The 21,303-nt window shown below is 35.2% G+C and overlaps 1 protein-coding gene across 1 annotated transcript; it reads left to right on the forward strand.

The window, feature by feature from the left end:
* Nucleotides 1-646: 646 nt before the first annotated feature.
* atp6ap1a (ATPase H+ transporting accessory protein 1a) lies at nucleotides 647-14,572 on the forward strand. The gene is made up of 11 exons (XM_088081607.1): nucleotides 647-805; nucleotides 2,799-2,925; nucleotides 3,791-3,865; nucleotides 4,047-4,240; nucleotides 5,343-5,383; nucleotides 6,343-6,428; nucleotides 6,913-7,062; nucleotides 8,178-8,335; nucleotides 8,867-8,917; nucleotides 9,080-9,317; nucleotides 13,323-14,572. Exons 1-11 carry the CDS (start codon nucleotides 675-677, stop codon nucleotides 13,530-13,532), a joined length of 1,461 nt encoding a protein of 486 aa, XP_087937733.1. The 5' UTR covers nucleotides 647-674; the 3' UTR covers nucleotides 13,533-14,572.
* Nucleotides 14,573-21,303: the final 6,731 nt, after the last annotated feature.

Genomic DNA, 21,303 nt, shown 5'->3' on the forward strand with positions numbered 1-21,303 from the left:
ACTTGGGCATAATGTCCAGAAAACTACAATACATATATATTTAAAATAATGCTACATTGCTACATAAAAATGCTTACCTCTTTTTCAAGGACATTTTCGTCCGGTTCGTCGTTTTTTTATTTACTTTTTGAATGTATGAATGTATTTATCATTTATTTATTTTGCTTATTCTTTCTTTTTTAAATTTTGATCTATTTATTTATTGCTTATTTACAGGTAATTTTCTTTTAACTCTACTAATGTCTTACTAATTTATTGTTAAGCTGCTCTATGCTTTCTTCCCATGTTCTTAAATTTTTTTTTTCTAGTTTGCTCAGGTTTGGGGGGTTAAAGGGGTTAAAACCAAAACGTAGGAAGATAGTATTCAAGTTAAAAAAAAACTTAAGTTACCCTTTAACAGTAAAACTATAATTCCTATAATTACATATTTTAAAATATGTTACATCAAAAAACGCTGACTTCTATCTTAGTGACATTTTCGTCTGTTTATTTTTATTTATTTATTTCTGTGTTTATTTATTTATTTATTTATTTATTTATTTATTTATTTATTTATTTATTTATTTATGCTGACTTCATGTTTTGCAGTATTTGACGCTGCACGAGCGCCTTCTTCTTCCCACCTCAAAACGTCACGTGACCTCACTGACGTCACCCGCTCAGAAGTTTTAAAAATGGCGTCGACGGGGTCACCGCAGCTCCGCCGCATCTCTGCGTTTTCGGCCGTTTTTCTCGGATTATTGGGCATATTAAACACGGGGAGCTGCGATGAGCAGGTGCCGCTTATTCTGTGGACCAGCGAAGGGTGAGAAAAGCCGGATTTGGTCGTTTATTTCGCCTCGCGGAGGCGGTGTGATGGGCTAACGTTAGCGGGTTTGGCTAACGGTTAGCTGGGTGTCAGATAATGTTATCAGGATGTAAGCTAGCTTCGATCAGTCTCTCATATGATATGCATTTCTACACAAAATGTACATTAATTAGTGGTTAATTGAAGAGTTTTTCACTAATGTAATTAAAAAGCGTAACATGAGAATGTAATGTAACCTCATGAATGGCAGGTATCATGTCACCTGTCATATGACCGGCCGTTTATTGAATGAAAGATAAGGCCAAAGATTGTTAAAATAATTTTATTGCAGTGGTTTCATTTGAAAGCATTTATTTCGAGAGCAAATGTAGGTTAACCCTTTGAAACCTGGAACGACATGCTGCCTGTCACTCGCATTTAAACCTTTGAAACCTGAGAAAAATGTGTGATTTCCTGTGAAATCATGGCTAAAAAAACCGCTTTGAAACTTGAGAAGAGATGTCCCACAGACTTAAAGAAATTGGTAAAATGTGACAAGAATATTACCTAAAAAATATTTTTAAAAAGAGAGGAAGATTATTCGAAAATTGTCTAAGAATTAGGGAAAATGCCAGAAAACAATATTTATGATTATAATTCTATGTTTGAAATGATGTTACTTATTTTATTTATTTATTATTTATTTATCTATTTTTGTTTTTCTCATAATTTCTGCTTATTGTTAATGCAAGGCACTACCTCTACTATCTGTGATTATTATATTTTTTAAAAAATGATTGTGAATGTGAGTTATTTAGAAACCATGACTAAAAAAACTGAGCAACTTGAGAAGAAATGTCCCACAAACTTCATGATTTTTTTAATATTTTTATTTATTTTTAGTGTTCTGGTATTATAATATTTTATTGAATTAATTTAATATATTTGTATTAATTATATATATATATATATATATATATATATATATATATATATATATATATATATATATATTAATATTTAATTAATATTAAGTTTCTGTTGTTTTCCAATTTGTACTGTAGATTTCTACTGTTTAATTATTCCACTGGCCACTTACTTTCCATGAATGAGGTCTGTGGGACGGGGTGGGGTTAACCACATTAAAATTAGATAAGTCTTTATCAGTTGTAAATTCAGTACCACAAGGACAGACATAAGTACAGATACGTTAGCGTGCTTTATTAATTAGAATTAGGGAGCTGGCTAGTGGTGTGACTTTGTTTATGTTTTTATAACATGACCCTCTTTGAAAGTTACAAATATTTTTCCTTGAACCTTCCTAAGCTCCTACAATAAGTCTAAAATACACTGTGGAAACTAAATAGTTACATTCAGACTGTTCAGGTCAAAAAATGCTCCATTGAAACCCATTCAAACTGACATTTTTGATCCCACAGCCATCAGAGCAGAAAAACAGGACTTGTATTATTTCTGGGTGTCATTCTGGGCTTTTGACTCTGAATTTGTCATTTTGACTATTTTCCATCTGATGAGGTCATTTTGACCATATTTGGCATATGGAGGAAATACATGCTATTTCCACTAAGTGACCTGTCACAGTCAATGTAGCTGCTGATCATTGATATATGAAAAATAATTCATTTTTTTTCATATTGATTTCAAGCCAAACAGTTATGTATTGCTAAATTAAGGCCAGACAGAAATTAAGGAAGAATTAAACAAGATCAGAACCAAGAATGTTGTAGAAAGAAGACAGATTATAATGGGAAATAGAGATTTAAAAATAAAAAGCAAGTCTATAAAAAGGAGTTAACAAGAAGTGTAATGGAGAGTAGTATTATTTAAGTTTTTGTTATTGTTATTATTATTATTTTCATTTTATCACTATTATTATTTTATTGTTATTTCTTTCTTTCTTTTTATTTTATTTTTTTACATTATTCTGCAACTGTTTGAGCATCTGATCTGAATACTGAATAATTCCTCGGCTGCTTTGTGTCTCCTCCAGGGTCTCCCTCCCCGGTCAGTCCCCTCCTACAGCGGGACACATCGTGGGGCAGCAGCAGCTGGCTTCTTACCTGGAGAAAGCTCTGACTGTGGGGCCAAAAAATGTGGTGCTGTTCCTACAGGACAAGGTACACACACACACACACACACACACACACACACACACACACTCTGACAGTTGCTTACAGAGGTTTTAGACATTAATTTACCAATATAACACATTTTAACCACCTGCCTAGCACCTTTTTCTCTTGATATTTTTCAGTACAGTTCTACACACCATGTGTATTACAATTATCTTGTGTAATTATCCATCACAGACACACTATCTGTAAATATGAAATATGTATAAAGTAGCTTTTCTATTATTTTAATTATATTTTCTGTCATTTCTATTTTGTCGTGATTTATCTTGCGTAATTTTTTTTCATCACTTAATCTCTTTTTTTAAAAAAAGAAATTTCCTTTGCTTTTGACTTTTGAGCTGCTGTTATGAGTGAATTTCCCCAGTGAGGGATTAAAAAAGTTTATTTTAAGTCTGCCAATTACAACCCAATAACAGTCAATTTGCCCAAAGCGGTTATAGACCAGTATCAGAGCTGCAACTAACAATTATCAGTTTCTTAATCCATCATTTACTTATTTCTCTAAAATGTGAAAGAAATAGTGAAAAATGACCCAGTGTCTTGTGTTAAACTGACTCCTTTTCTCTTACTTGCACTCAAAATACTGCAAATTAATCTTTTAATGAGTCAATACCCTGAACTCTTTGCATTTATGGAACTGCAAAAAAACATTTCTTTCAAACAGGATAAAATCAATAATTCAATCAATAATAAAATCAAAATAGCTAAATTATTTAAATTAATAAAATAAAATTGATTTCATTCATAGCAACAGTTTTTAGAGTGCAGAGTTCTTTGTTTTTCTTTCTTTGTGCTTATTTTGGGTTTCATTGTTATTTGCTTTTGTCTCTCCTTGTTTCGTCCTCAGATGAGTATAGAGGACTTCACCATGTATGGAGGGGCTTTTGGAAACAAGCAGGACAGTGTTTTTCCTAACCTGGAGGTGAGATGATGACATTACTGACTGAGCAGATCAGTGTAATGTCTTAAAGTCTGAACCTGTGTTTATCTTGTTGATGTGAAACATTTAAAGGTTTTGTCCCCAGAGGACATCAGAGGACGTAATTGGACCTCTCTGGTAGGTTACTCTGTGTATGTCACTGACTGAAGTTTTGTCTCTGCAGAGTGCTCTGATGTCCTCGTCCTCCCCCCTGGTGTTACCTGCTGTGTCCTGGCCTGCCTCAAATGCAGTGATTGGCCAGCTGCAGGACCAGTTAGAAACCTCCCCGCTGTACATGGACCCCGAGACACTCAGTCAGCTGAGACTCAACGCCTCATCACCCGCCTTGCTGGTGTTCAGGCTGCCGTACGGCATCGGGTAGGTACACTGACAACCAGAGAGAGACGGTCAGCTAAATCCTACACACTGGACCTTTAATTTATTTATTGTTTTGCCAAAAAAAAAGTCAGAAAATGGTGGCACTTGCCCTGTGTAATTTCCCAGAGCCCACGGTGATGTCTTTAAATGCTATGATTTATTTAGTCAGCAGTCCAAAAATCTTAGGTTACTATTATGTAAGACAAAGAAAAGCATAACATTTTCACATTTACGAAGCATGAAACACATGAAACTTTCTTTGCTTAAAAAGAATACTAAAGCCTTTATTGTTGCAGTTCTAGACAATACATCAGTTATTTTACAGTTATATGTAACACAAAGCGCCTATATCAACCATACCATGCAGACCACCTGGACTTTTATTAAAGTCAGATATGAGAATAAAACCATTCAAACCAGAGAGGCGCGTTGTGCTTTAGTCTTAAAGGGCTGCTGTGACCTTTACAAACCACCAGGTGTCACTGTGCTGCCTCAAAGCTTCATTAGCCTTCATTCATTCATGGAGTCAGTCATGTTTGGCACAGTTTACATGTTTTTCGTTCTTCATTTTTTGATAATTTTGGCTGTGTTCATGCATATGGCATACATTTTGTCCCGATTGTGTATTTTTGTTTAATTTTGGAATTTCCTGCTCAGCTCCTACAATAAGTCTAAAATACACTGTGGAAACTAAATAGTTACATTCAGACTGTTAAGTGCAAAAAATTCACCACCGAAACATGTAAAGCGCAAGTTTTGATTCCAAAATCATCAAAGCATAAAAACATGACTTGTATTATTTCTAGGTGTCATTCTGGGCCTTTGCCTTAGAATTTGCCATTTTTAATATTTTCCTCCTGATGAGGTCATTTTTATTATTTTTTTAACCATATTGCTATTTTCACTGGGTGCACTGTCACAACCATGCATGGGGTGACATGCAGCAAAGGGCTGAGGCTGGAATCGAACCCACGGCCACTGCTGCCTCCATACATGGGGCGCCCGCTCTATCCACTGAGCAACCAGGCGCCCCAACGTCTGTAATTTATTACTCTTTCATTTGATTTTGTGATCTTATTGTCGCCTTTTCTGACTCTTGCAGTGCTGATCTGATGTCTGCCAAAGAGATACTCAGTGGAAACGGTGAGTCTGTCGCACTCCTCATGACTCATTACATGACTTTACATTACATGACTTTACATTACATGACATCACATGACATGACTTTACATTACATGACTTTACATTACATGACATCACATGACATGACTTTACATTACATGACATCACATTACATGACATCACATCACATAACATGACTTTACATTACATGACATCACATAACATGACTTTACATTACATGACATCACATAACATGACTTTACATTACATGACATCACATAACATGACTTTACATTACATGACTTTACATTACATGACATCACATACCATGACTTTACATTACATGACATTACATTACATGACATCACATAACATGACTTTACATTACATGACTTTACATTACATGACATCACATACCATGACTTTACATTACATGACATTACATTACATGACATCACATAACATGACTTTACATTACATGACTTTACATTACATGACTCCGCGGCACAAAACATATGAAACCCCTCAGTGAGCCACTCGAATGTCTGCACTGATTAGGTTTCTCTGTTCATTTATTCAGGTTTTTCTTTTAACTTGTAACTTGCCTGTATATTGTTTTATTTTTTCCTGTCAATATTTATTTTATTGATAGATATTCAATTTACAGTGCAATTACAATATGATAAACATTTCTATTTATGCATGAGAAAATATATTTAAAGAAGCAAAAATACACAACGCAAATGTAGCTGTATGATTATAAACACAATGACACATACACTTATATATATATATATATATATATATATATATATATATATATATATACATGAATGAATTATCTTACCAATTATACACCCAACCTATAAATAAAGAAAACAATAAATGAATGAATACTTTTTTTTTCCTTTTTTCCAGTCTGAAAATGATTGTAATCGTGCATGTGCTAATGTGCTATAAATGAACACATTGTTTTTCAGATGAGGTGATTGGTCAGGTGTTGAGCACCATGAAGACGCAGTCTGTCCCGTACACAGCCATTTACACGGCGCTGCAGCCGTCCAGGGTGAGTTTTTTTATTTTATAAAGTCCTGTGTCAATTAAAGTAAAAAATGAATGAATAAAAATAGCTCCCTCAGGTTTTACAAAGTAAAAGTTTCTCCCATGCTGACACTTTCTTTGCACTTTCTAATTAATTCATTTTATCGGCCATCAAAAATGAAAAACACGTAAAATGTGTGAAGTTTGTCTGTTGTTATGTTCTGCATTCTGTGCACTAAATTTTTATTCTTATTTTATCTTACTTTTACTTGTCTTATCAAGATTTTATCCATGTAAAGATGCATTCTGTGTATTCTGTTCAGATGTTCTTTTTTATTTACATGCCAGTTTTATTTTGTCTTTTATTTGTTTCGATGTGAAGCACTTTGGTGCATTTAATTTCTTTCCTGTAAAGCACGTTAGGCTGCATTTCTTGTATGAAAGGTGCTATACAATAAAGTTTATTATTATTATTAATTGTCCATCGTTGTCTTTCTGTCTCCTCGCAGGAGGCGGCGTCTCTGTCCATGGAGGCCGGCCTGGGTGGAGGACGCTCTCTTCTGCAGGCCAGAGGTGGATGGAGAGAGCGGGAGAGAGAAAGGGAGAGGCAGCGCAGGATCAAGGAGAAGGCTAACATCTACGGTCCAGTGGAGTTTAAGGTGGAGTGACTCCGTTTCATCCGTCCGCTGCTTTTGTTTCCCTATTTTATGTTTTTTAAAAGTTTCTTAATGACGTCCTGTAAAAAGACCAAAACCTCCAGTGATTTTATCTACAGCCTGGTACTTCTTCCTCAGTGCCTCCACATTTGTAAAAACACAAAATATTTTTGGACATCCTGTAATATGACCTTTTTCAACATATTGTATTATATTTTTCCACATGCTGTAGTGTGTTTGTTTTTACTTTGACTTTTTTCAATACAGTATTCCATTACATTTTTTTGATGGACTACACTATGATGTTTTTTTATTTTTTTTAAAATACTGAACTATGATATTTTTCGGCATACTATGAAATGACTTTTTTCAACATTCTATGCCATACTTTTCCACATGCCATTGTGTTTTTTTTACATTACATGACATTTTTCTACATGCTATAGAATGGCTTTTTAAAAATACTGTATTATGACTTTTTTCAACACAGTAAACCATGACATTTTTTTAACGTACAATACTTTGATGTTTCTTTGTATGATATTATTGCACATACTATCATACAAGTTTTTTTTCAACTTTTTTTCTTATTTTTTGACATGCTATGACAATTTTTTTTAACATACTATACTTTTATTTTTTTTCCAAATACTGCACAATGGTATTTTTTGACATACTATACTATGAGTTGTTTTTTTTCTCAACATGCTATATGCTATATTTTTTTTTACACTTTTTTTCCCAACATATTGTACTGTGACTTTATTGACATACAATACATGACTTTTATTTTTTTGTTTTACACACACACATACACACCAGTTTATTTTGACTCAATCCCACACACACCGTCCCGCTGACACAAATACTGAAGCACCACGTGTGGAGTAATCCTGACAGTCACTATTTCCTCCAGTATAATAGTTTTAATATTATTTTTATAGATGTTTGTCTTTGGTAAGAACCAGTGGGCTGAGCACTGAGTTATCAACCATCACATTGTTGGTTTTGGTCTTTTCATTGAATTTGTTTACAATGAGAAGAAAAATACAGCAACTTTATCCTATAATTTGAATTTTCTCTAATGTTCGTGTCTCCTCTTGTTTTTCTCTCAACAGGAAGGGGAAGAAACTTGTATCCTCCTGTGGGCAAAAAGCCTGTCGGTGCACATCCTTCGGAGCGGTCGCTGGGAGGAACATGACCTGACTCCATCCACCTTTGGGGAGGGGGTCAGCCCGAAACTTCACGGCTCAAGCTGCGACAAAACCAAATCAAGGTAGCTCCCTTCATACCTGTAAAGTAATATGCATCTTGCTGTTGGTTCTTTATGTCTCCGGAGCTCCTCCAATGGAGCGATGAACACTTTCACTTTAAAAGATCAGAGGTCACTTTAGTCACTGCTCCTAGTAGAGGGTGATCAGTTTATTGGCTCCTGACACAGCATGACTGGATGTTCATTTCTTAATTTTACCATGCAGTGCACATAAGGAACGCATCTACATTTGTTTTGTTACTCCACTTATTTATTTGGGTATCTATGTATATATCTATCAGTCCAAAGGTGCCTTAAATTAGCAAAAGCAAAGAAACGATGGGATGTCTGATATCATTAATTACCACATCCACGAGTCATAACATTTTAAAATACACAGATGTTATTTCACATTTATTCCAACACCAAAAACTGCTCTCATTATTCATAATTATTCATCATGTTATATTTTAAAAAGGTCTGAAGAGTCTTGAGTTTGTCTTCATATGAAATTATATCCGCAGGAACTCTTATTTCATTTTTGGTTCTTTGCAGGTTGGTTCTGAATTATGAGAACGTCCTCGGCCACCGTAACTTCAAACTGATGTGAGTCTGCACAACGTACATGTCACACACACTTACACCGTCACATAAGATCCCGTATGTATGTTCTGGATTTAGTTTAAGCTTTCAACATTATAAATCAGTGATGCAAATGGACATGGGTCAGTGAAACCTTCATTAACCCTTTGATCTCCGTGTATCCAGCTTTGCTATGAGCCAGCGTCACTACCAGGTGTCCGCACGCCGCTGGTTCACACTCGACGCCGTGGAGCTGGAGTACGACGGGACCAAGGCCACGTTTAACGGCAGCAGAAACATTTACGCCCCCGCTGAGTTCTCGTACCGCTGTGAGTCCGTCACCAGCTTCCGTTGGCCCCAGCTCGTCCCGCGCTCGTCCAAAGATCCAGCCAATCAGTGGAGGGTCGCTTTTGAAGACTTTCAGGTAAGACAAGGACTTTTTTTATTTGCTTAATTCTCTGCTGTCAGTGAGCTAACTCTTTGCTACAAATTGAGCACTTTTTGTTTTGGACTAAATTTGTTTGACAAATTGGCACTGCTAAAAATATATCAAATCAGTTTTAAGAGGTTCCTGATTGAAGCGTACGCCTGACAACTTTCACTGAATTACTTTGATACTGAAGGAAATTAAAATGTGAGTTTCTCAGAAAGGTTCTGCTGTCATAAGAAAAGATTTTTTTCTAAATCTTTGAAGTGGATTTATGGATGTTTATATAGATAATAAATGTCCATAAATCCACAGAAAGTGTGAATTAGGGGTTGACTGATGTTGGTTTTTCAGGGCCGATACGGATTATAAGTAGTTAAAGGGAGTATTATGAACTGATGTGCATTCATAATAAAACTTAATAAAACTTAATAAAAACAAATCTTTCTCTCAATATTTAGAATTTGGATTATAACAAACTCCAACACAAAAACTTGTTTAAATGTCTTAAGCAAATTTTAAATCAAAACTGAGACACAAAGTCATGCTGACACTTTCTTTGCACTTTTTATTTGGTTAATTTTATCAGCAATCATTTAAACATAAAAATGATACTTATAATTGGCAAACCGCTAAATATGGGCCCCGATAATAGGCCAGGCCGATAATCTGTCGACCCTGAGTGAGATCACACTGAAAATAAAAAATGTATGTGTAAATGTGTGTGTGTGTTTCAAATGGACAACTCGGCCCCCGACAGTAAACCTCTGCGCTGTTGTATGTATTTTAAGTTTGTTGTGAACTCTTTGGGCCTCATTCACCAATTTCTTCCTAAGTATTTTCTTAAATACTGTCTTAAAATTTTCTTAAGTTCTTAAGAAAACTATTTGAAAAGCCAACTGGCAGTTGTCCCTGATTAGCATGAGTAAACGCCCATAAATGCCCTTAAAAGGGCATGAGACTGAAGGGCCGTGTGCAATAACCACTTATTTTGCTCTTCTGTCTGGTCTTACAAATCCCAAAATAAGAAACATTGGTGAATGTCAATAACTAGGTAAAAAGTGCATTGGTGGGTTTTAAGAAGAAGTTCCTTCTTAAGAATGGTTGGTGAATGAGTGTTTACACATGTTCTTGCCAAAAAAAAGTGAAGTAAGTGTTAAAGGGGACCTATTATGCTTTAAGTGTTGTTTCCCTCAGTGATGAAGCCCAAACCCTGAGCCAGAGGACGCTCTCGCTGCTCCTAATCTGCCTGAAACAGCTCGTCTGAGTTTTTATTTCTGTGACATCTTAATGTAACAAATAAAATAAAATTTGCACAGAGAGCCAGCTTACCAATCAGAGCAGACTGGGCATTCATCTGCCCAATCAGAGCAGACTGGGCATTCATCTGCCCAATCAGAGCAGACTGTGCTTCTCAGGAGGCGGGACATAAACTCAGATGGCCTGTTTTGGACAGAGGTGCTGCAGCAGAGGGCAGCGTGAGACACATGATGTGTTTTGTAAACATTAAAGCATGCACACGTGTTCTAGTTGACCCCCAAAATACAAATATGATCCCCAAAATGAGCATAATAGGGCCCTTTTAATAGGTGTGCTCTAGAGTTACTGGTTTGCACATCTGTATGCCTCCGTGCCAGCGATAGCCATGGCTGAGGCATAATGTGTTTCTATGACTTTTTCTTTCTACGACATACAATGCTTTTACTTTTTATTTACACTTCATGACAACATACTTTACAATGATATTTTTTCGACTTTATTTTTGTTTTGCAACCGTTTTTTTTTAACAACATACTTTACCATTATGCAATACTAGGACTTTTTTCAACATACTTTACAATGGCATTTTTTGACTTACTATAGTATGACATTTTTCAACATGTTACTACGATGTTTTTTTTGGACATGCTTTACTGTGTTTTTTCAACATACTATACCATGACAGCTTTTTTTTCCCAAAATACTGATCTCTGAAATTTCTCAACATACTGTACTATGATGGGTTTATTTTCGAATACTATACTGTTGCATTTTTCGACAAGCTATACTTTGATGTTTTTTTCAGCTACTATGCTACTATTGTTCAATATGCTATAGTATGACTTTTTGACATACTATATAATAACATTTTTCAACATGCTGTATCACGACAGCTTTATTTTCAAAATACTGAACTATGACATTTTTTCAACATGTAGTATAGTATCTTGAAAAAAGTTATATTGTAACACCTTTTGACATGCTATACTATATTTTTTGTAGTCATTCTGTACTATGACACTTTTTGACATACTATACTATGACTTTTTCACGACATACTACACTCTGTGTTCAACACACTATTCTATTTTATTTTGATGTTACACTTATTTTTTTTCAACATAGTTTACTATGAAGTTCTTTTTCGACATGTTATACTGTAACCTTTTTTCTAAGATACTATATTGTGACAAGACTGACTTCAACATGATATACTATGATTTTTTTTCAACATACTGTGACTTTTTTGACATACCATACTATGACATTTTCAACGTTATTCTGTTTATTTTTTAACATACTACGACTATACAATGTCTTTTTTCAACATACTATATTATGACTTATTTTTTGACATACTATACTATTTCATTTTTCAACATGTATACTATGTCTGTGTTCAGCACACTATTCTGGTTTTTTTTGACATGCTAGACTGACTTCAACATGTTTTATGATTTTTTTTCCAACATGCTACACTATGACTTTTTTTCAACATACTACACAACATTTTTTTTACAACATACTGTGACATTTTTTGACATAGCATACTATGACATTTTCATCATATTCTGTTTTTTTTCAGCATACTACGACTATACAATGTCTTATTTTTTCAACATTTTATATTATGACTTTTTCAAAATATTAGCCTAGAATATTTTCACGATATACTACACTCTGTGTTCAACACACTATTGTTTTTTTGTTACACTTATTTTTTTCAACATAGTTTACTATGAAGTTCTTTTTCGACATGTTATACTGTAACCTTTTTGTGACATACTATATTGTGACATTTTTTGACATGCTATACTAGGACATTATCAACATCGTATACTGAGATACTTTAATCTACATGCCTTACTACTACTTTTTTTTGACATGCTAGACAGACTTCAACATGATATACTATGATTTTTTTCAACATACTGTGACATTTTTTTGACATAGCATACTATGACATTTTCAACATGTTATTCTATGTTTATTTTTTCAACATACTACGACTATACAATGTCTTTTTTTTAACATACTATATCATGGTGATCTTCGACATGTTACACTTATGTTTTTTCAACATAGTTTTCAGTGAAGTTCTTCGACATGTCACACTGTAACCTTTTTTCTGGCATACTATATTGTGACAGTTTTGGACATGCTATACTAGGACATTATCAACATAGTATACTGTGACACTTTTATCATCATTGCTATACTTCAACAGGTTTTTTTTGACATACTAGACTGACTTCATCACGGTTTATGATTTTTTTCCCCAACATGCTATACTACCTTTTTCAACATACTATGCAACTTTTTTTCAACACACTGTGACATTTTTTTGACATAGCATACTATGACATTTTCAACATATTCTGTTTTTTTCAGCATATTATGACTATACAATGTCTTATTTTTTCAATATACTATATTATGACAGTCTTTTTTGACTTCTATACTATGACTTTTTTTCAACATATTAACCTAAGACATTTTTTGACATGCTATGCTATGACTTTTCAACATATTATATAATGACATATTTTTGACATACTATACTGACATTTTTGTCATCATACTGTACTGACGTTTTTTTTCGACATGCTATACTTTGACATTTTTTCCAACATAGTCATTTTGACATATTTTTAACATGCCATACTATGACTTTTTTTTAACATATTAAACTAAGATTTTTTTTTTTGCACTTTTTTCGACGTACTGTCTGTCCCTCCACAGATCCAGGGCTTTAATGTCACTGGCAGTGACTTTTCGTACGCCAGCGACTGCGCAGGCTTCTTCTCCCCCGGTATCTGGATGGGTCTTATGACCAGCCTGCTCATGGTGCTGGTGCTCACTTACGGCTTGCACATGATCATGCAGCTGCGCACCATGGACCGATTTGATGACCCCAAGGGACCCGCTATCTCTGTGCCCCAAACAGAGTAGCACACCTGGCTCAGCTTTTCCATCTTTTCCCCTCCAGTGCTTGTCTTACTGTAATGCTTCCCCCCTTTACATTCCACTCCCTGTTCATCTGTAGTTGGGCATTTTACAGACTGATTAGTGCTGTTGTCAGATTAAGGGATTAGTCATCACTGCGTATGTGTCAGTTTATTCTTAAATGTGAATCCTGAGACTGAAGAATTTGCGTACATTACTCAGGAGGTGGTTTAACAACACTGTTCTGAAGGTTTTTCCAGAATCAACTAAAATATTCATCCAAAGAGATTTTGAACTTCGTCAGCCAAGTTTCGTCTCTGTTTTCTCATCCCAACAAAGGTGGTAGCTGTAATCTGTGCGTGTCTATGCTTAATCTGGCTACAAAACATAAAAATCTCTTATTGTGCAGTAAACTGAATATTTTGTTAATCTACATGGTTAGAAAGGTAAGTGTTATTAAACCATCGTAATATCTCTCAAAACTGGATAAATGTCCCCCATGAAGGGGACATAACTGTACATAAAGGGACATAAATAGTTTAAGATAAATTAATTATGAAATGCTATTTATTTGTGAAAATAAAATGTGTGTGTGTGTGTTTACAATTGTGTTTGTGAGTTGACAACTTGAATGAGGGGATCATATTTTCTATATGGATGATGAATAAATCATATCCATAATATAAAGTTTACTCCAGTATTCTTGATCAAAAAGCAAAGGGATGATTCAGATAATCTCTCGTTTACTAAGAAAATGCAGAACTTGAAAGGACTACTAATATTCAGCATTCAAAGTCTGAGATTTCCACTAAGTGAAAAATCTTCATGGTTGTTTTACCCGAACATTGTCTTATTATAACACTTTTTTCTGTTATAATTACCATGAACACTATTTATTACTCAAGTTAATGTTTCTCCTACTGAAATATGCTCAAAGTATTTGTGTTTAATTTATTTCCATGATTTCTTGTGAATATTTATGATGTTAGGTACTGAATGTGGCCCTAAGCTGTAATGTTGTGACCTCAATAAAAAATCTGGGGAAATTGTGGTATGATTTGATTTTCTGTGTAAATCATGGAAACCTCAAAGATTTGGCAACATCGAGAAAGAAAACACCTCACTGACTGCTACTTCATAACATTTGGGTTAATATTACAGTTTTATTGTGTTTTAATGAAATGCTGACAAAATTTGATGACACAATGACTTTTTTGTCCACATGCTTCAGTATGCTTTTTTTTCTGCACATATTTTACTGTGATGTTTTTGTATTTGCACAAACGGCTGTAGCATGTCGAAAAAATGGCCGTACCATGGCATTATTGTCAAAAGGTTTGCTATGATGTGTCTTGGCACGCTAATTTATGTGGTTTAAAATAGTTTTCAGCGGTTTTTTGGACATGTCATTTTTGGACATTTTTGCCACACTATAGTATGGCAATTTCGATGGATTTTGGGACATGCTATTTTTTGGTGTTTTGGTCCATTTTTGCAAGATCTTTTGCTATGATGTGTCTTGGCATGCTAATTTATGTTGTTTAAAATGGTTTTCAGCTGTTTTTGGGACATGTCATTTTTTTAACATTTTTGCCTTGCTTTCTGGGTCATTTTTTCGACATGCCATATTTCGTTTTTTTTTGGCTGTTTTTGCAACTTTGTGTACTTTGGCGTGCCTCACCATGGTTTTTAAAGCTGTTTTAAGGTATTTTCAGTTGTTTTTGGAGCATGTCATTTTTTGACATTTTTGCTTTCTGGGTCGTTTTTTCGACATGACATATTTTGGGTTTTTTGGGCAGTTTTTGCAACTTTCTATGTTATGATGTGTCTCAGCACGCTATTTAAAGCTGTTTTGAACAGTTTTCAGCTGTATTTGGGACGTGTCATTTTTGACATTTTTGCCATACTATAGCCTTGCTTTCTGGGTAGTTTTTTCAACATGACGTATTTTGTTATTTTTTAGCCGTTTTTGCAACTTTCTATGTTATAGCGTGTCTCAGTGCGTTATTTGAAGTTGTTTCGAGGTATTTTCAATTGTTTTTGGGACATGTCATTTTTTGCCATTTTTGCCATACTATAGCCTTGCTTTCTGGGTCATTTTTTCGACATTCCATATTTTGTTATTTTTTGGCGGTTTTTACAACTTTCTATGCTATGGCATGCCTCTGCACGTTATTTAAAGCTGTTTTAAGCAGTTTTCAGCCGTTTTTGGGACCAGACATTTTTTTACATTTTTGCCATACTATAGCCTTGCTTTCTGGGTCATTTTTTTCGACATTCCATATTTTGTTATTTTTTGGCAGTTTTTGCAACGTAATATGCTATGGTGTGCCTCAGGGTGCAATTTAAAGCTGTTTTAAGGTATTTTCGACTGTTTTTGGGACACGTCATTTTTTGACATTTTCGCCATACTATAGCCTTGCTTTCTCGGTCACTTTTTCGACATGCCATATTTTGTCAATTTTTTGGCTGTTTTTGCAACTTTCTATGCTATGGCGTGCCTCTGCGCCATATTTAAAGCTGTTTTAAGCAGTTTTCAGCTGTTTTTGGGACACGTCATTTTTTGACATTTTCGCCATACTATAGCCTTGCTTTCTCGGTCACTTTTTCGACATGCCATATTTTGTCATTTTTTGGCTGTTCTTGCAACTTTCTATGCTATGGCGTGCCCCTGCACGCTATTTAAAGCTATTTTAAGGTATTTTCAGCTGTTTTTGGGACACGTCATTTTTCAACATTTTTGCCATACTATAGCCTTGCTTTCTTGGTCACTTTTTCGACATGCCATATTTTGTCATTTTTTGGCCGTTTTTGCAACTTTATATGCTATGGTGTGCCTCAGCGTGCTATTTAAAGCTGTTTTAAGGTATTTTCAGCTGTTTTTGGGACACGTCATTTTTTGACATTTTTGCCATACTATAGCCTTGCTTTCTCGGTCACTTTTTCGACAAGTCATTTTTTGTCATTTTTTGGCAGTTTTTGCAACTTTATATGCTATATGTGCCTCTGCACGTTATTTAAAGCTGTTTTAAGCAGTTTTCAGCTGTTTTTGGGACATGTAATTTTTGACATTTTTGCCATACTATAGCCTTGCTTTCTGGGTCATTTTTTCGACATGCCATATTTTGTCAATTTTTTGGCTGTTTTTGCAACTTTCTATGCTATGGCGTGCCTCTGCACGTTATTTAAAGCTGTTTTAAGCAGTTTTCAGCTGTTTTTGGGACATGTCATTTTTTGACATTTTTGCCATACTATAGCCTTGCTTTCTGGGTCATTTTTTCAACATGCCATATTTTGTTATTTTATGGCAGTTTTTGCAACTTTCTATGCTATGGCGTGCCTCAGTGTGCTATTTAAAGCTGTTTTAAACAGTTTTCAGCTGTTTTTGGGACACGTCATTTTTTGACATTTTTGCCATACTATAGCCTTGCTTTCTCGGTCACTTTTTCGACAAGTCATATTTTGTCATTTTTTGGCTGTTTTTGCAACTTTCTATGCTATGGCGTGCCTCTGCACGTTATTTAAAGCTGTTTTAAGCAGTTTTCAGCTGTTTTTGGGACATGTAATTTTTTGACATTTTTGCCATACTATAGCCTTGCTTTCTGGGTCATTTTTTCGACATGCCATATTTTGTCAATTTTTGGCTGTTTTGCAACTTTCTATGCTATGGCGTGCCTCTGCACGTTATTTAAAGCTGTTTTAAGCAGTTTTCAGCTGTTTTTGGGACATGTCATTTTTTGACATTTTTGCCATACTATAGCCTTGCTTTCTGGGTCATTTTTTCAACATGCCATATTTTGTTATTTTATGGCAGTTTTTGCAACTTTCTATGCTATGGCGTGCCTCAGTGTGCTATTTAAAGCTGTTTTAAACAGTTCTCAGCTGTTTTTGGGACATGTCATTTTTTTAACATTTTTGCCATACGAGAGCCTTGCTTTCTCGGTCACTTTTTCGACATGCCATATTTTGTCATTTTTTGGCTGTTCTTGCAACTTTCTATGCTATGGCGTGCCCCTGCACGCTATTTAAAGCTATTTTAAGGTATTTTCAGCTGTTTTTGGGACACGTCATTTTTCAACATTTTTGCCATACTATAGCCTTGCTTTCTTGGTCACTTTTTCGACATGCCATATTTTGTCAATTTTTTGGCTGTTTTTGCAACTTTCTATGCTATGGCGTGCCTCAGCGTGCTATTTAAAGCTGTTTTAAGGTATTTTCAGCTGTTTTTGGGACACGTCATTTTTTGACATTTTTGCCATACTATAGCCTTGCTTTCTGGGTCATTTTTTCAACATGCCATATTTTGTTATTTTATGGCAGTTTTTGCAACTTTCTATGCTATGGCGTGCCTCAGTGTGCTATTTAAAGCTGTTTTAAACAGTTTTCAGCTGTTTTTGGGACACGTCATTTTTTGACATTTTTGCCATACTATAGCCTTGCTTTCTCGGTCACTTTTTCGACAAGTCATATTTTGTCATTTTTTTGGCTGTTTTTGCAACTTTCTATGCTATGGCGTGCCTCTGCAGGCTATTTAAAGCTGTTTTAAGCAGTTTTCAGCTGTTTTTGGGACATGTCATTTTTTGACATTTTTGCCATACTATAGCCTTGCTTTCTGGGTCGTTTTTTCAACATGCCATATTTTGTCAATTTTTTGGCTGTTTTTGCAACTTTCTATGCTATGGCATGCCTCTGCGCGATATTTAAAGCTGTTTTAAGCAGTTTTCAGCTGTTTTTGGGACATGTCATTTTTTGACATTTTTGCCATACTATAGCCTTGCTTTCTGGGTCACTTTTTCGACAAGCCATATTTTGTCATATTTTGGCTGTTTTTGCAACTTTCTATGCTGTGGCGTGCCCCTGCACGGTATTTAAAGCTGTTTTAAGCAGTTTTCAGCTGTTTTTGGGACATGTCATTTTTGCCATTTTTGCCATACTATAGCCTTGCTTTCTTGGTCATTTTTTTGACATTCCATATTTTATTTTTTGGCCGTTTTTGCAACTTTCTATGCTATGGCGTGCCCCTGCACGCTATTTAAAGCTATTTTAAGGTATTTTCAGCTGTTTTTGGGACACGTCATTTTTCAACATTTTTGCCATACTATAGCCTTGCTTTCTTGGTCATTTTTTCGACATGCCATATTTTGTCAATTTTTTGGCTGTTTTTGCAACTTTCTATGCTATGGCGTGCCTCTGCACGTTATTTAAAGCTGTTTTAAGCAGTTTTCAGCTGTTTTTGGGACATGTCATTTTTTGACATTTTTGCCATACTATAGCCTTGCTTTCTGGGTCACTTTTTCGACATGCCATATTTTGTCATTTTTTGGCTGTTCTTGCAACTTTCTATGCTATGGCGTGCCCCTGCACGTTATTTAAAGCTGTTTTAAGCAGTTTTCAGCTGTTTTTGGGACATGTCATTTTTTGACATTTTTGCCATACTATAGCCTTGCTTTCTGGGTCATTTTTTCAACATGCCATATTTTGTTATTTTATGGCAGTTTTTGCAACTTTCTATGCTATGGCGTGCCTCAGTGTGCTATTTAAAGCTGTTTTAAACAGTTTTCAGCTGTTTTTGGGACACGTCATTTTTTGACATTTTTGCCATACTATAGCCTTGCTTTCTCGGTCACTTTTTCGACAAGTCATATTTTGTTATTTTATGGCAGTTTTTGCAACTTTCTATGCTATGGCGTGCCTCTGCAGGCTATTTAAAGCTGTTTTAAGCAGTTTTCAGCTGTTTTTGGGACATGTCATTTTTTGACATTTTTGCCATACTATAGCCTTGCTTTCTGGGTCATTTTTTCAACATGCCATATTTTGTCAATTTTTTGGCTGTTTTTGCAACTTTCTATGCTATGGCGTGCCTCTGCGCGATATTTAAAGCTGTTTTAAGCAGTTTTCAGCTGTTTTTGGGACATGTCATTTTTTGACATTTTTGCCATACTATAGCCTTGCTTTCTCGGTCACTTTTTCGACAAGCCATATTTTGTCATATTTTGGCTGTTTTTGCAACTTTCTATGCTGTGGCGTGCCCCTGCACGCTATTTAAAGCTATTTTAAGGTATTTTCAGCTGTTTTTGGGACACGTCATTTTTCAACATTTTTGCCATACTATAGCCTTGCTTTCTTGGTCATTTTTTCGACATGCCATATTTTGTCAATTTTTTGGCTGTTTTTGCAACTTTCTATGCTATGGCGTGCCTCTGCACGTTATTTAAAGCTGTTTTAAGCAGTTTTCAGCTGTTTTTGGGACACGTCATTTTTTGACATTTTTGCCATACTATAGCCTTGCTTTCTGGGTCATTTTTTCAACATGCCATATTTTGTTATTTTATGGCAGTTTTTGCAACTTTCTATGCTATGGCGTGCCTCAGTGTGCTATTTAAAACTGTTTTAAGCAGTTTTCAGCTGTTTTTGGGACATGTCATTTTTTGACATTTTTGCCATACTATAGCCTTGCTTTCTGGGTCACTTTTTCGACAAGTCATATTTTGTCATTTTTTGGCTGTTCTTGAAACTTTCTATGCTATGGCATGCCTTTGCACGATATTTAAAGCTGTTTTAAGCAGTTTTCAGCTGTTTTTGGGACACGTCATTTTTTGACATTTTTGCCATACTATAGCCTTGCTTTCTGGGTCATTTTTTTGACATTCCATATTTATTTTTTGGCCGTTTTTGCAACTTTCTATGCTATGGCGTGCCCCTGCACGCTATTTAAAGCTGTTTTAAGCAGTTTTCAGCTGTTTTTGGGACATGTCATTTTTCGACATTTTTGCCATACTATAGCCTTGCTTTCTCGGTCACTTTTTCAACATGCCATATTTTGTCATTTTTGGCTGTTTTGCAACTTTCTATGCTATATGGCGTGCCCATGCACGCTATTTAAAGCTGTTTTAAGGTATTTTCAGCTGTTTTTGGACTTGTCATTTTCGACATTTTTGCCATACTATAGCCTTGCTTTCTGGGTCACTTTTTCGACATGCCATATTTTGTCATTTTTTGGCTGTTCTTGCAACTTTCTATGCTATGGCGTGCCTCTGCGCCATATTTAAAGCTGTTTTCAGCAGTTTTCAGCTGTTTTTGGGACATGTCATTTTTTGACATTTTTGCCATACTATAGCCTTGCTTTCTTGGTCACTTTTTCAACATGCCATATTTTGTTATTTTTTGGCGGATTTTGCAACTTTCTATGCTATGGTGTGCCTTTGCACGCTATTTAAAGCTGTTTTAAGGTATTTTCAGCTGTTTTTGGGACACGTCATTTTTTTGCCATTTTTGCCATACTATAGCCTTGCTTTCTGGGTCATTTTTTCAACATGCCATATTTTGTCAATTTTTTGGCTGTTTTTGCAACTTTCTATGCTATGGCATGCCTCTGCACGCTATTTAAAGCTGTTTTAAGCAGTTTTCAGCTGTTTTTGGGACACGTCATTTTTTGACATTTTTGCCATACTATAGCCTTGCTTTCTGGGTCATTTTTTCAACATGCCATATTTTGTCAATTTTTTGGCTGTTTTTGCAACTTTCTATGCTATGGCATGCCTCTGCACGCTATTTAAAGCTGTTTTAAGCAGTTTTCGGCTGTTTTTGGGACATGTCATTTTTTGACATTTTTGCCATACTATAGCCTTGCTTTCTTGGTCACTTTTTCGACATGCCATATTTTGTCAATTTTTTGGCTGTTTTTGCAACTTTCTATGCTATGGCGTGCCCCTGCACGTTATTTAAAGCTGTTTTAAGCAGTTTTCAGCTGTTTTTGGGACATGTCATTCTTCGACAT

Source organism: Plectropomus leopardus, chromosome 9 (genome assembly GCF_026936395.1).
Source record: "Plectropomus leopardus strain MGB_pleo_1.0 chromosome 9, ASM2693639v1, whole genome shotgun sequence".
Classification (NCBI taxonomy): domain Eukaryota; kingdom Metazoa; phylum Chordata; class Actinopteri; order Perciformes; family Serranidae; genus Plectropomus; species Plectropomus leopardus.